The following is a 15,158-nucleotide window of genomic DNA, read 5'->3' as shown; positions in this document are numbered from 1 at the left end:
GTAGAGTGAAGGACTACAGTATGTCAGGAACCCTGTAGAGTGAAGGACTACAGTATGTCAGGAACCCTGTAGAGTGAAGGACTACAGTATGTCAGGAACCCTGTAGAGTGAAGGACTACAGTATGTCAGGAACCCTGTAGAGTGAAGGACTATGTCAGAAACCCTGTAGAGTGAAGGACTACAGTAGGTCAGGAACCCTGTAGAGTGAAGGACTATGTCAGAAACCCTGTAGAGTGAAGGACTACAGTATGTCAGGAACCCTGTAGAGTGAAGGACTATGTCAGGAACCCTGTAGAGTGAAGGACTATGTCAGGAACCCTGTAGAGTGAAGGACTATGTCAGAAACCCTGTAGAGTGAAGGACTACAGTATGTCAGGAACCCTGTAGAGTGAAGGACTATGTCAGAAACCCTGTAGAGTGAAGGACTACAGTATGTCAGGAACCCTGTAGAGTGAAGGACTACAGTATGTCAGGAACCCTGTAGAGTGAAGGACTATGTCAGAAACCCTGTAGAGTGAAGGACTACAGTAGGTCAGGAACCCTGTAGAGTGAAGGACTACAGTATGTCAGGAACCCTGTAGAGTGAAGGACTACAGTATGTCAGGAACCCTGTAGAGTGAAGGACTATGTCAGGAACCCTGTAGAGTGAAGGACTATGTCAGGAACCCTGTAGAGTGAAGGACTACAGTATGTCAGGAACCCTGTAGAGTGAAGGACTACAGTATGTCAGGAACCCTGTAGAGTGAAGGACTATGTCAGGAACCCTGTAGAGTGAAGGACTATGTCAGGAACCCTGTAGAGTGAAGGACTACAGTATGTCAGGAACCCTGTAGAGTGAAGGACTACAGTATGTCAGGAACCCTGTAGAGTGAAGGACTATGTCAGGAACCCTGTAGAGTGAAGGACTATGTCAGAAACCCTGTAGAGTGAAGGACTACAGTGTGTCAGGAACCCTGTAGAGTGAAGGACTATGTCAGGAACCCTGTAGAGTGAAGGACTATGTCAGAAACCCTGTAGAGTGAAGGACTACAGTGTGTCAGGAACCCTGTAGAGTGAAGGACTATGTCAGGAACCCTGTAGAGTGAAGGACTACAGTATGTCAGGAACCCTGTAGAGTGAAGGACTATGTCAGGAACCCTGTAGAGTGAAGGACTATGTCAGGAACCCTGTAGAGTGAAGGACTACAGTATGTCAGGAACCCTGTAGAGTGAAGGACTATGTCAGGAACCCTGTAGAGTGAAGGACTACAGTATGTCAGGAACCCTGTAGAGTGAGGGACTACAGTAGGTCAGGAACCCTGTAGAGTGAAGGACTACAGTATGTCAGGAACCCTGTAGAGTGAAGGACTACAGTATGTCAGGAACCCTGTAGAGTGAAGGACTACAGTATGTCAGGAACCCTGTAGAGTGAAGGACTATGTCAGAAACCCTGTAGAGTGAAGGACTATGTCAGGAACCCTGTAGAGTGAAGGACTACAGTATGTCAGGAACCCTGTAGAGTGAAGGACTACAGTATGTCAGGAACCCTGTAGAGTGAAGGACTACAGTAGGTCAGGAACCCTGTAGAGTGAAGGACTACAGTATGTCAGGAACCCTGTAGAGTGAAGGACTACAGTATGTCAGGAACCCTGTAGAGTGAAGGACTACAGTATGTCAGGAACCCTGTAGAGTGAAGGACTACAGTATGTCAGGAACCCTGTAGAGTGAAGGACTATGTCAGGAACCCTGTAGAGTGAAGGACTACAGTATGTCAGGAACCCTGTAGAGTGAAGGACTACAGTATGTCAGGAACCCTGTAGAGTGAAGGACTACAGTATGTCAGGAACCCTGTAGAGTGAAGGACTACAGTATGTCAGGAACCCTGTAGAGTGAAGGACTACAGTAGGTCAGGAACCCTGTAGAGTGAAGGACTACAGTATGTCAGGAACCCTGTAGAGTGAAGGACTACAGTATGTCAGGAACCCTGTAGAGTGAAGGACTACAGTATGTCAGGAACCCTGTAGAGTGAAGGACTACAGTATGTCAGGAACCCTGTAGAGTGAAGGACTACAGTATGTCAGGAACCCTGTAGAGTGAAGGACTACAGTATGTCAGGAACCCTGTAGAGTGAAGGACTACAGTATGTCAGGAACCCTGTAGAGTGAAGGACTACAGTATGTCAGGAACCCTGTAGAGTGAAGGACTACAGTATGTCAGGAACCCTGTAGAGTGAAGGACTACAGTATGTCAGGAACCCTGTAGAGTGAAGGACTACAGTATGTCAGGAACCCTGTAGAGTGAAGGACTACAGTATGTCAGGAACCCTGTAGAGTGAAGGACTACAGTATGTCAGGAACCCTGTAGAGTGAAGGACTACAGTATGTCAGGAACCCTGTAGAGTGAAGGACTACAGTAGGTCAGGAACCCTGTAGAGTGAAGGACTACAGTATGTCAGGAACCCTGTAGAGTGAAGGACTACAGTATGTCAGGAACCCTGTAGAGTGAAGGACTACAGTATGTCAGGAACCCTGTAGAGTGAAGGACTACAGTATGTCAGGAACCCTGTAGAGTGAAGGACTACAGTAGGTCAGGAACCCTGTAGAGTGAAGGACTACAGTATGTCAGGAACCCTGTAGAGTGAAGGACTACAGTATGTCAGGAACCCTGTAGAGTGAAGGACTACAGTATGTCAGGAACCCTGTAGAGTGAAGGACTACAGTATGTCAGGAACCCTGTAGAGTGAAGGACTACAGTATGTCAGGAACCCTGTAGAGTGAAGGACTACAGTATGTCAGGAACCCTGTAGAGTGAAGGACTACAGTATGTCAGGAACCCTGTAGAGTGAAGGACTACAGTATGTCAGGAACCCTGTAGAGTGAAGGACTACAGTATGTCAGGAACCCTGTAGAGTGAAGGACTACAGTATGTCAGGAACCCTGTAGAGTGAAGGACTACAGTATGTCAGGAACCCTGTAGAGTGAAGGACTACAGTATGTCAGGAACCCTGTAGAGTGAAGGACTACAGTATGTCAGGAACCCTGTAGAGTGAAGGACTACAGTATGTCAGGAACCCTGTAGAGTGAAGGACTACAGTATGTCAGGAACCCTGTAGAGTGAAGGACTACAGTATGTCAGGAACCCTGTAGAGTGAAGGACTACAGTATGTCAGGAACCAACTGCAGTGGAAGACCCACAGGAGACACACAGTGAACCAGCTGCCAGCCATATAACAGACTACTAACTCTTACTTAGCTGGACTGCATCACACACACACACACACACACACACACACACACACACACACACACACACACACACACACACACACACACACACACCGGGCCCCCCTCCCGACACACACCAGGCCCTCCCTGTACCTCCAGTCTTGGCTATGATCTGCAGGTCCTGGGAGAGACCCATCCCTCCCTACCCACCAACCTCTCCCCACCCTACCCCCCGTACCTCCAGTCTTGGCTATGATCTGCAGGTCCAGGGAGAGACCCATCCCTCCCTACCCACCAACCTCTCCCCACCCTACCCCCCGTACCTCCAGTCTTGGCTATGATCTGCAGGTCCTGGGAGAGAGGTCCGTCTCCTACAGAGGTAAAGGCCAGGACTCTGATGTAATAGGTCTTATTAGGGGTCAGACTCTGGATGGTGATGAAGTTCACACCACGAACCATCAGCTTCTCCCACTGGGGGGTGGGGGGGAGAGGAGGAGGAGGGTGGACAGAGAGGAGGAGGGTGGACACAGAGAGAGGAGGAGGGTGGAGAGAGAGAGGAGGAGGGTGGAGAGAGAGGAGGAGGGTGGACACAGAGGAGGAGGAGGGTGGAGAGAGAGAGGAGGAGGGTGGACACAGAGAGAGGAGGTGGGTGGAGAGAGCGGAGGAGGGTGGACACAGAGAGAGGAGGAGGGTGGAGAGAGAGAGGAGGAGGGTGGAGAGAGAGAGGTGGAGGGTGGACAGAGAGGAGGAGGGTGGACAGAGAGGAGGAGGGTGGACAGAGAGGAGGAGGGTGGACAGAGAGGAGGAGGGTGGACACAGAGAGAGGAGGAGGGTGGAGAGAGAGAGGAGGAGGGTGGACACAGAGAGAGGAGGAGGGTGGAGAGAGAGGAGGAGGGTGGACACAGAGAGAGGAGGAGGGTGGAGAGAGAGAGAGGAGGAGGGTGGAGAGAGAGAGAGGAGGAGGGGGGAGAGAGAGAGGAGGAGGGTGGAGAGAGAGAGAGGAGGAGGGTGGAGAGAGAGAGGAGGAGGAGGGTGGACACAGAGAGAGGAGGAGGGTGGAGAGAGAGAGGAGGAGGGTGGAGAGAGAGAGGAGGAGGGTGGAGAGAGAGAGGAGGAGGGTGGAGAGAGAGAGGAGGAGGGTGGAGAGAGAGAGGAGGAGGGTGGAGAGAGAGAGAGAGGAGGAGGGTGGAGAGAGAGAGAGGAGGAGGGTGGAGAGAGAGGAGGAGGGTGGAGAGAGACATAGATAGAGGAGAGGAAGGGGTAAATAACATAGATATGGATACACACACACACACACACACACACACACACACACACACACAGACCCCCCCCCCCCCCCACACACACACACACACACACACACACACAGACCCCACACACACACACACACACACACACACACACACCACACACACACACACACACACACACACACACACACACACACACACACACACAGACCCCCCCCCCACACACACACACACACACACACACACACACAGACCCCACACACACACACACACACACATCACTTACCTGGTTGACTTGCAGTGTGTTGTCGTCTGTATAGTAGACTCTGTATCCCACCACCTGCCCGTTAGCCTCCTCAGGTCCATCCCAGTGTATTATAGCTGTGGTGGTACTCAGCATACGACCTCTGACCTGGACCAATGACAAACAAGCAACACAGGATTCCACAGTGATCGCTAGATTATTCAACTCTATTATCACTGTTCTGCTTAGGTTGTCTCTCTCTGTGTGTGTGTGTGTGTGTGTGTGTGTGTGTGTGTGTGTGTGTGTGTGTGTGTGTGTTTTCGAGAATCGTTAGAGAGCATATGACCTCTCACCTGGAAACGCACCAAGTCAAATCAAACTTTATTTAAAAAGATTCACCTGCAAAACACACGGCATACGACCTCAAGACTTGAACTCAAACCAAATCACACCTGTAACATCTCAGCACACTTTCCTGGGCAGATATATTCTACAACATCCTTCGCAGTGCTGGAATGTTCCCCAAAATAACCCTGACATTAAAAAAAAGGACAGGGACAACACTATTTATCTAAAGTGTTGAAGGGGAAGGAAAACTGCAGCTCCGAAGCCTGATGCTGATAGAAAAGTAAAACGTGAAGATAGCAGACACAGTATGAAATGGAAAAAACGTGTCCTAACCTGTCAGGAGGGTTAAGGAGAGGACTGTTCTCCTAACCTGTCAGGAGGGTAAAGGAGAGGACTGTTCTCCTAACCTGTCAGGGGGGTTAGGGAGAGGACTGTTCTACTAACCTGTCAGGAGGGTAAAGGAGAGGACTGTTCTCCTAACCTGTCAGGAGGGTAAAGGAGAGGACTGTTCTCCTAACCTGTCAGGGGGGTTAGGGAGAGGACTGTTCTACTAACCTGTCAGGGGGGTTAAGGAGAGGACTGTTCTACTAACCTGTCAGAGGGGTTAAGGAGAGGACTGTTCTACTAACCTGTCAGGAGGGTTAAGGAGAGGACTGTTCTACTAACCTGTCAGAGGGGTTAAGGAGAGGACTGTTCTACTAACCTGTCAGAGGGGTTAAGGAGAGGACTGTTCTCCTAACCTGTCAGGAGGGTTAAGGAGAGGACTGTTCTACTAACCTGTCAGGAGGGTTAAGGAGAGGACTGTTCTCCTAACCTGTCAGGGGGGTTAAGGAGAGGACTGTTCTCCTAACCTGTCAGGAGGGTTAAGGAGAGGACTGTTCTCCTAACCTGTCAGGAGGGTTAAGGAGAGGACTGTTCTACTAACCTGTCAGGAGGGTTAAGGAGAGGACTGTTCTCCTAAGCTGTCAGGAGGGTTAAGGAGAGGACTGTTCTCCTAACCTGTCAAGGGGGTTAAGGAGAGGACTGTTCTCCTAACCTGTCAGGAGGGTTAAGGAGAGGACTGTTCTACTAACCTGTCAGGAGGGTTAAGGAGAGGACTGTTCTCCTAACCTGTCAGGGGGGTTAAGGAGAGGACTGTTCTCCTAACCTGTCAGGAGGGTTAAGGAGAGGACTGTTCTACTAACCTGTCAGGAGGGTTAAGGAGAGGACTGTTCTCCTAACCTGTCAGGGGGGTTAAGGAGAGGACTGTTCTCCTAACCTGTCAGGGGGGTTAAGGAAAGGACTGTTCTCCTAACCTGTCAGGGGGGTTAACGAGAGGACTGTTCTCCTAACCTGTCATGGGGGTTAAGGAGAGGACTGTTCTACTAACCTGTCAGGGGGGTTAAGGAGAGGACTGTTCTCCTAACCTGTCATGGGGGTTAAGGAGAGGACTGTTCTACTAACCTGTCAGAGGGGTTAAGGAGAGGACTGTTCTACTAACCTGTCAGGAGGGTTAAGGAGAGGACTGTTCTACTAACCTGTCAGGAGGGTTAAGGAGAGGACTGTTCTCCTAAGCTGTCAGGAGGGTTAAGGAGAGGACTGTTCTCCTAACCTGTCAAGGGGGTTAAGGAGAGGACTGTTCTCCTAACCTGTCAGGAGGGTTAAGGAGAGGACTGTTCTACTAAACTGTCAGGAGGGTTAAGGAGAGGACTGTTCTCCTAACCTGTCAGGGGGGTTAAGGAGAGGACTGTTCTCCTAACCTGTCAGGAGGGTTAAGGAGAGGACTGTTCTACTAACCTGTCAGGAGGGTTAAGGAGAGGACTGTTCTCCTAACCTGTCAGGGGGGTTAAGGAGAGGACTGTTCTCCTAACCTGTCAGGGGGGTTAAGGAAAGGACTGTTCTCCTAACCTGTCAGGGGGGTTAACGAGAGGACTGTTCTCCTAACCTGTCATGGGGGTTAAGGAGAGGACTGTTCTACTAACCTGTCAGGGGGGTTAAGGAGAGGACTGTTCTCCTAACCTGTCATGGGGGTTAAGGAGAGGACTGTTCTACTAACCTGTCAGAGGGGTTAAGGAGAGGACTGTTCTCATAACCTGTCAGGAGGGTTAAGGAGAGGACTGTTCTACTAACCTGTCAGGTGGGTTAAGGAGAGGACTGTTCTCCTAACCTGTCAGGGGGGTTAGGGAGAGGACTGTTCTCCTAACCTGTCATGGGGGTTAAGGAGAGGACTGTTCTCCTAACCTGTCAGGAGGGTTAAGGAGAGGACTGTTCTACTAACCTGTCAGGAGGGTTAAGGAGAGGACTGTTCTACTAACCTGTCAGGGGAGTTAAGGAGAGGACTGTTCTACTAACCTGTCATGGGGGTTAAGGAGAGGACTGTTCTCCTAACCTGTCAGGGGGGTTAAGGAGAGGACTGTTCTCCTAACCTGTCAGGGGGGTTAAGGAGAGGACTGTTCTTCTAACCTGTCAGGGGGGTTAAGGAGAGGACTGTTCTCCTAACCTGTCAGGGGGGTTAAGGAGAGGACTGTTCTCCTAACCTGTCAGGGGGTTAAGGAGAGGACTGTTCTACTAACCTGTCAGGGGGGTTAAGGAGAGGACTGTTCTCCTAACCTGTCAGGGGGGTTAAGGAGAGGACTGTTCTACTAACCTGTCAGGGGGGTTAAGGAGAGGACTGTTCTACGAACCTGTCAGAGGGGTTAAGGAGAGGACTGTTCTACTAACCTGTCAGGAGGGTTAAGGAGAGGACTGTTCTACTAACCTGTCAGAGGGGTTAAGGAGAGGACTGTTCTACTAACCTGTCAGAGGGGTTAAGGAGAGGACTGTTCTCCTAACCTGTCAGGAGGGTTAAGGAGAGGACTGTTCTACTAACCTGTCAGGAGGGTTAAGGAGAGGACTGTTCTCCTAACCTGTCAGGGGGGTTAAGGAGAGGACTGTTCTCCTAACCTGTCAGGAGGGTTAAGGAGAGGACTGTTCTCCTAACCTGTCAGGAGGGTTAAGGAGAGGACTGTTCTACTAACCTGTCAGGAGGGTTAAGGAGAGGACTGTTCTCCTAACCTGTCAGGAGGGTTAAGGAGAGGACTGTTCTCCTAACCTGTCAAGGGGGTTAAGGAGAGGACTGTTCTCCTAACCTGTCAGGAGGGTTAAGGAGAGGACTGTTCTACTAACCTGTCAGGAGGGTTAAGGAGAGGACTGTTCTCCTAACCTGTCAGGGGGGTTAAGGAGAGGACTGTTCTCCTAACCTGTCAGGAGGGTTAAGGAGAGGACTGTTCTACTAACCTGTCAGGAGGGTTAAGGAGAGGACTGTTCTCCTAACCTGTCAGGGGGGTTAAGGAAAGGACTGTTCTCCTAACCTGTCAGGGGGTTTAACGAGAGGACTGTTCTCCTAACCTGTCATGGGGGTTAAGGAGAGGACTGTTCTACTAACCTGTCAGGGGGGTTAAGGAGAGGACTGTTCTACTAACCTGTCATGGGGGTTAAGGAGAGGACTGTTCTCCTAACCTGTCAGGAGGGTTAAGGAGAGGACTGTTCTCCTAACCTGTCATGGGGGTTAGGGAGAGGACTGTTCTCCTAACCTGTCATGGGGGTTAAGGAGAGGACTGTTCTACTAACCTGTCAGGGGGGTTAAGGAGAGGACTGTTCTACTAACCTGTCAGGGGGGTTAAGGAGAGGACTGTTCTCCTAACCTGTCATGGGGGTTAAGGAGAGGACCGTTCTACTAACCTGTCAGAGGGGTTAAGGAGAGGACTGTTCTACTAACCTGTCAGGAGGGTTAAGGAGAGGACTGTTCTACTAACCTGTCAGGAGGGTTAAGGAGAGGACTGTTCTACTAACCTGTCAGAGGGGTTAAGGAGAGCACTGTTCTCATAACCTGTCAGGAGGGTTAAGGAGAGGACTGTTCTACTAACCTGTCAGGAGGGTTAAGGAGAGGACTGTTCTCCTAACCTGTCAGGGGGGTTAAGGAGAGGACTGTTCTCCTAACCTGTCATGGGGGTTAAGGAGAGGACTGTTCTCCTAACCTGTCAGGAGGGTTAAGGAGAGGACTGTTCTACTAACCTGTCAGGAGGGTTAAGGAGAGGACTGTTCTACTAACCTGTCAGGGGAGTTAAGGAGAGGACTGTTCTACTAACCTGTCATGGGGGTTAAGGAGAGGACTGTTCTCCTAACCTGTCAGGAGGGTTAAGGAGAGGACTGTTCTACTAACCTGTCAGGAGGGTTAAGGAGAGGACTGTTCTCCTAACCTGTCAGGGGGGTTAAGGAGAGGACTGTTCTCCTAACCTGTCAGGAGGGTTAAGGAGAGGACTGTTCTCCTAACCTGTCAGGAGGGTTAAGGAGAGGACTGTTCTACTAACCTGTCAGGAGGGTTAAGGAGAGGACTGTTCTCCTAACCTGTCAGGAGGGTTAAGGAGAGGACTGTTCTCCTAACCTGTCAAGGGGGTTAAGGAGAGGACTGTTCTCCTAACCTGTCAGGAGGGTTAAGGAGAGGACTGTTCTACTAACCTGTCAGGAGGGTTAAGGAGAGGACTGTTCTCCTAACCTGTCAGGGGGGTTAAGGAGAGGACTGTTCTCCTAACCTGTCAGGAGGGTTAAGGAGAGGACTGTTCTACTAACCTGTCATGGGGGTTAAGGAGAGGACTGTTCTCCTAACCTGTCAGGAGGGTTAAGGAGAGGACTGTTCTCCTAACCTGTCATGGGGGTTAGGGAGAGGACTGTTCTCCTAACCTGTCATGGGGGTTAAGGAGAGGACTGTTCTACTAACCTGTCAGGGGGGTTAAGGAGAGGACTGTTCTCCTAACCTGTCAGGGGGGTTAAGGAGAGGACTGTTCTACTAACCTGTCAGGGGGGTTAAGGAGAGGACTGTTCTCCTAACCTGTCAGGGCGGTTAAGGAGAGGACTGTTCTCCTAACCTGTCAGGAGGGTTAAGGAGAGGACTGTTCTACTAACCTGTCAGGGGGGTTAAGGAGAGGACTGTTCTACTAACCTGTCATGGGGGTTAAGGAGAGGACTGTTCTCCTAACCTGTCATGGGGGTTAAGGAGAGGACTGTTCTACTAACCTGTCAGGGGGGTTAAGGAGAGGACTGTTCTCCTAACCTGTCATGGGGGTTAAGGAGAGGACCGTTCTACTAACCTGTCAGAGGGGTTAAGGAGAGGACTGTTCTACTAACCTGTCAGGAGGGTTAAGGAGAGGACTGTTCTACTAACCTGTCAGGAGGGTTAAGGAGAGGACTGTTCTACTAACCTGTCAGAGGGGTTAAGGAGAGGACTGTTCTCATAACCTGTCAGGAGGGTTAAGGAGAGGACTGTTCTACTAACCTGTCAGGAGGGTTAAGGAGAGGACTGTTCTCCTAACCTGTCAGGGGGGTTAAGGAGAGGACTGTTCTCCTAACCTGTCATGGGGGTTAAGGAGAGGACTGTTCTCCTAACCTGTCAGGAGGGTTAAGGAGAGGACTGTTCTACTAACCTGTCAGGAGGGTTAAGGAGAGGACTGTTCTACTAACCTGTCAGGGGAGTTAAGGAGAGGACTGTTCTACTAACCTGTCATGGGGGTTAAGGAGAGGACTGTTCTCCTAACCTGTCAGGGGGGTTAAGGAGAGGACTGTTCTCCTAACCTGTCAGGGGGGTTAAGGAGAGGACTGTTCTTCTAACCTGTCAGGGGGGTTAAGGAGAGGACTGTTCTCCTAACCTGTCAGGGGGGTTAAGGAGAGGACTGTTCTCCTAACCTGTCAGGGGGTTAAGGAGAGGACTGTTCTACTAAACTGTCAGGGGGGTTAAGGAGAGGACTGTTCTCCTAACCTGTCAGGGGGGTTAAGGAGAGGACTGTTCTACTAACCTGTCAGGGGGGTTAAGGAGAGGACTGTTCTCCTAACCTGTCAGGGCGGTTAAGGAGAGGACTGTTCTCCTAACCTGTCATGGGGGTTAAGGAGAGGACTGTTCTACTAACCTGTCAGGGGAGTTAAGGAGAGGACTGTTCTACTAACCTGTCATGGGGGTTAAGGAGAGGACTGTTCTCCTAACCTGTCAGGAGGGATAAGGAGAGGACTGTTCTCCTAACCTGTCATGGGGGTTAGGGAGAGGACTGTTCTCCTAACCTGTCATGGGGGTTAAGGAGAGGACTGTTCTCCTAACCTGTCATGGGGGTTAAAGAGAGGACTGTTCTCCTAACCTGTCATGGGGGTTAAGGAGAGGACTGTTCTACTAACCTGTCAGAGGGGTTAAGGAGAGGACTGTTCTACTAACCTGTCAGGGGGGTTAAGGAGAGGCCTGTTCTACTAACCTGTCAGGAGGGTTAAGGAGAGGACTGTTCTACTAACCTGTCAGAGGGGTTAAGGAGAGGACTGTTCTCCTAACCTGTCAGGAGGGTTAAGGAGAGGACTGTTCTACTAACCTGTCAGGAGGGTTAAGGAGAGGACTGTTCTCCTAACCTGTCAGGGGGGTTAAGGAGAGGACTGTTCTCCTAACCTGTCAGGAGGGTTAAGGAGAGGACTGTTCTACTAACCTGTCAGGAGGGTTAAGGAGAGGACTGTTCTCCTAACCTGTCAGGGGGGTTAAGGAGAGGACTGTTCTCCTAACCTGTCAGGGGGTTAAGGAGAGGACTGTTCTCCTAACCTGTCAGGGGGGTTAAGGAGAGGACTGTTCTCCTAACCTGTCATGGGGGTTAAGGAGAGGACTGTTCTACTAACCTGTCAGGGGGGTTAAGGAGAGGACTGTTCTCCTAACCTGTCAGGAGGGTTAAGGAGAGGACTGTTCTCCTAACCTGTCATGGGGGTTAGGGAGAGGACTGTTTTCCTAACCTGTCATGGGGGTTAAGGAGAGGACTGTTCTACTAACCTGTCAGGGGGGTTAAGGAGAGGACTGTTCTCCTAACCTGTCATGGGGGTTAAGGAGAGGACTGTTCTACTAACCTGTCAGAGGGGTTAAGGAGAGGACTGTTCTACTAACCTGTCAGGGGCGTTAAGGAGAGGACTGTTCTACTAACCTGTCAGGAGGGTTAAGGAGAGGACTGTTCTACTAACCTGTCAGAGGGGTTAAGTAGAGGACTGTTCTCCTAACCTGTCAGGAGGGTTAAGGAGAGGACTGTTCTACTAACCTGTCAGGAGGGTTAAGGAGAGGACTGTTCTCCTAACCTGTCATGGGGGTTAAGGAGAGTGCTGTTCTCCTAACCTGTCAGGAGGGTTAAGGAGAGGACTGTTCTACTAACCTGTCAGGAGGGTTAAGGAGAGGACTGTTCTACTAACCTGTCAGGGGTGTTAAGGAGAGGACTGTTCTACTAACCTGTCATGGGGGTTAAGGAGAGGACTGTTCTCCTAACCTGTCAGGGGGGTTAAGGAGAGGCCTGTTCTCCTAACCTGTCAGGGGGGTTAAGGAGAGGACTGTTCTTCTAACCTGTCAGGGCGGTTAAGGAGAGGACTGTTCTCCTAACCTGTCAAGGGGGTTAAGGAGAGGACTGTTCTCCTAACCTGTCAGGGGGGTTAAGGAGAGGACTGTTCTACTAACCTGTCAGGGGGGTTAAGGAGAGGACTGTTCTCCTAACCTGTCATGGGGGTTAAGGAGAGGACTGTTCTACTAACCTGTCAGGGGGGTTAAGGAGAGGACTGTTCTCCTAACCTGTCAGGGGGGTTAAGGAGAGGACTGTTCTCCTAACCTGTCATGGGGGCTAAGGAGAGGACTGTTCTCCTAACCTGTCATGGGGGTTAAGGAGAGGACTGTTCTCCTAACCTGTCAGGGGGGTTAAGGAGAGGACTGTTCTCCTAACCTGTCAGGAGGGTTAAGGAGAGGACTGTTCTACTAACCTGTCAGGAGGGTTAAGGAGAGGACTGTTCTCCTAACCTGTCAGGGGGGTTAAGGAGAGGACTGTTCTCCTAACCTGTCAGGGGGGTTAAGGAGAGGACTGTTCTACTAACCTGTCAGGGGGGTTAAGGAGAGGACTGTTCTCCTAACCTGTCAGGGGGGTTAAGGAGAGGACTGTTCTACTAACCTGTCAGGGGGGTTAAGGAGAGGACTGTTCTCCTAACCTGTCAGGGGGGTTAAGGAGAGGACTGTTCTCCTAACCTGTCATGGGGGCTAAGGAGAGGACTGTTCTCCTAACCTGTCATGGGGGTTAAGGAGAGGACTGTTCTACTAACCTGTCATGGGGGTTAAGGAGAGGACTGTTCTCCTAACCTGTCATGGGGGTTAAGGAGAGGACTGTTCTCCTAACCTGTCATGGGGGTTAAGGAGAGGACTGTTCTCCTAACCTGTCAGGGGGGTTAAGGAGAGGACTGTTCTACTAACCTGTCAGGGGGGTTAAGGAGAGGACTGTTCTACTAACCTGTCAGGAGGGTTAAGGAGAGGACTGTTCTACTAACCTGTTCTACTGTTGTTATGACAGCTGATTAATGAATACAAATAAATGAACGATTGAATTGATTGATCAGCATCTTCAATACCAGTCGTGGTGGTGACGACGGAGCCTGTTCTGCTGTTCTGGCCTCTACAGAGTCGCTGGCTGGACCTCTACCGATGGTGTTGACCGCCGCCACCCGGAAGTCATAGTGAGAGTACGGGCTGAGACCTCCTACACTGTAGCGGGTAGTTGTTATACTGTCTATCTCCTTATAGATGTCTTCTGAACCTTTAGGACGGTGCTGGAGAGAGAGAGGGAGGGGGGGGTAGGAGAGATTGGAGAGAGAGGGGGAGGGGAGGGAGAGAGAGGGAGGGAGGGTAGGAGAGAGGAGGGAGGGAGGGAGAGCGAGATGGAGAGAGAGGGAGAGAGGGAGGGGAGGGAGAGAGAGGGAGGGAGGGGAGGAGAGAAGGGAGAGACAGAGAGAGAGGGGGAGGGAGGGAGGGAGGGAGGGGAGAGAGAGAGGAGGGAGAGAGAGAGATAGAGAGAGAGAGAGAGAGAGAGGGAGGGGAGAGAGAGGGATAGAGGGAGAGAGGGGAGGAGGGAGAGAGAAAGGGAGGGGAGGGAGAGAGAGAGGGAGGGGAGGGAGGGAGAGAGATGTAGGGAGGGAGAGAGTTGAGGGAGAGAGAGAGAGGGAGGGGAGGGAGGGAGGGTAGGAGAGAAGGGAGAGACAGAGAGAGAGGGGGAGGGAGGGAGGGAGGGAGGGAGGGGAGAGAGAGAAGGAGAGGAGGGAGGGAGAGAGAGAGGGAGGGGACGGAGGGCGAGAGAGAGGGAGGGGAGAGAGAGGAGGAGAGGAGGGAGGGAGAGAGTGTGAGGAGAGGGAAAAGAGAGGGGGAGGAAGAGAGAGAGAGGGAGGGGAGGGAGGGAGAGAGAGAGAGGGGAGGGAGAGAGGGAGGGGAGGGAGAGAGAGAGGGGAGGGAGAGAGGGAGGGGAGGGAGAGGGAGGGGAAGAGAAACATGTGGAGTGTCAATTAGAGGTCAAAGACAGAGGCAGCAAGAGATGTTGAACAGTAGTAAGGTGTCTGTATAGAGCTCCTACCTGGATGATGTAGTAGGACACAGGTTCAGGGTTACCTGAGTCCCAGGTCAGAGTGATGCTGGTGGCAGTTCTCTCTGTTACCACTGGGTTACCTGGGGTCTTGGGCAGGGCTGGAGAGATGGGGGAGAGAGAGAGAGAGAGAGAGAGAGAGAGAGAGAGAGAGAGAGAGAAACAGAGAGAGAGGAGAGAGCGAGAGAGAGAGAGAGAGAGGAAGAGAGAGCGAGCGAGAGGAAGAGAGAGAGAGAGAGAGAGAGAGAGGAAGAGAGAGAGGGAGGGAGGAGGGATAGAGATAGAGGGAGAGAGAGAGAGGGGGGGAGAGAGAGCGAGAGGAAGAGAGTGAGAGGGAGGGAGGAGGGATAGAGATAGAGGGAGAGAGAGAGAGAGAGAAAAGGGGCGGGAGGGAGAGAGAGAGAGAGACAGTTGAGAACAGCTGAAGATAAAAGTACTTTGTGAAATCACACATACAAAATGTCCTAATGATGATATATGTCTACCTTAATTCTATACACATCGTTTTCTAAATTCTGTGTTTTTTGATGTGAAAACGTTTCTAGACAGACACACACTGACCTTTCACGGTGATCTGTGCCATGGCCTCTATCACTCCCAGAGTGGACATGGCAACACAGGTGTAGTTGTTAGACTGGCGTATGTCTCCCAGCTCTAAGACGTTCCGTCCAATAGGCATGTCGTCCTCTGGGGTGAGATCCTCTGTTCCT

At 51.2% G+C, this 15,158-nt stretch overlaps 1 protein-coding gene across 1 annotated transcript in view; it reads right to left on the bottom strand.

The window, feature by feature from the left end:
• Nucleotides 1–15,158, bottom strand: part of LOC106610542 (receptor-type tyrosine-protein phosphatase delta) — a 205,096-nt gene that overhangs the window by 93,364 nt on the left and 96,574 nt on the right. Inside the window, 5 exon segments of the mRNA XM_082978641.1 lie at nucleotides 3,526–3,673; nucleotides 4,739–4,864; nucleotides 13,448–13,645; nucleotides 14,440–14,549; nucleotides 15,010–15,158. The exon segment at nucleotides 15,010–15,158 is cut by the window's right edge and continues 121 nt beyond it. Of these exon segments, the coding sequence (XP_082834767.1) occupies nucleotides 3,526–3,673; nucleotides 4,739–4,864; nucleotides 13,448–13,645; nucleotides 14,440–14,549; nucleotides 15,010–15,158 (731 nt within the window).

This window comes from Salmo salar, chromosome 08, assembly GCF_965601325.2.
Source record: "Salmo salar chromosome 08, fSalSal1, whole genome shotgun sequence".
Classification (NCBI taxonomy): Eukaryota; Metazoa; Chordata; class Actinopteri; order Salmoniformes; family Salmonidae; genus Salmo; species Salmo salar.
The sequence above is the reverse complement of the archived record's forward strand: the minus strand, read 5'-3'. Positions and strand labels throughout refer to the sequence as shown.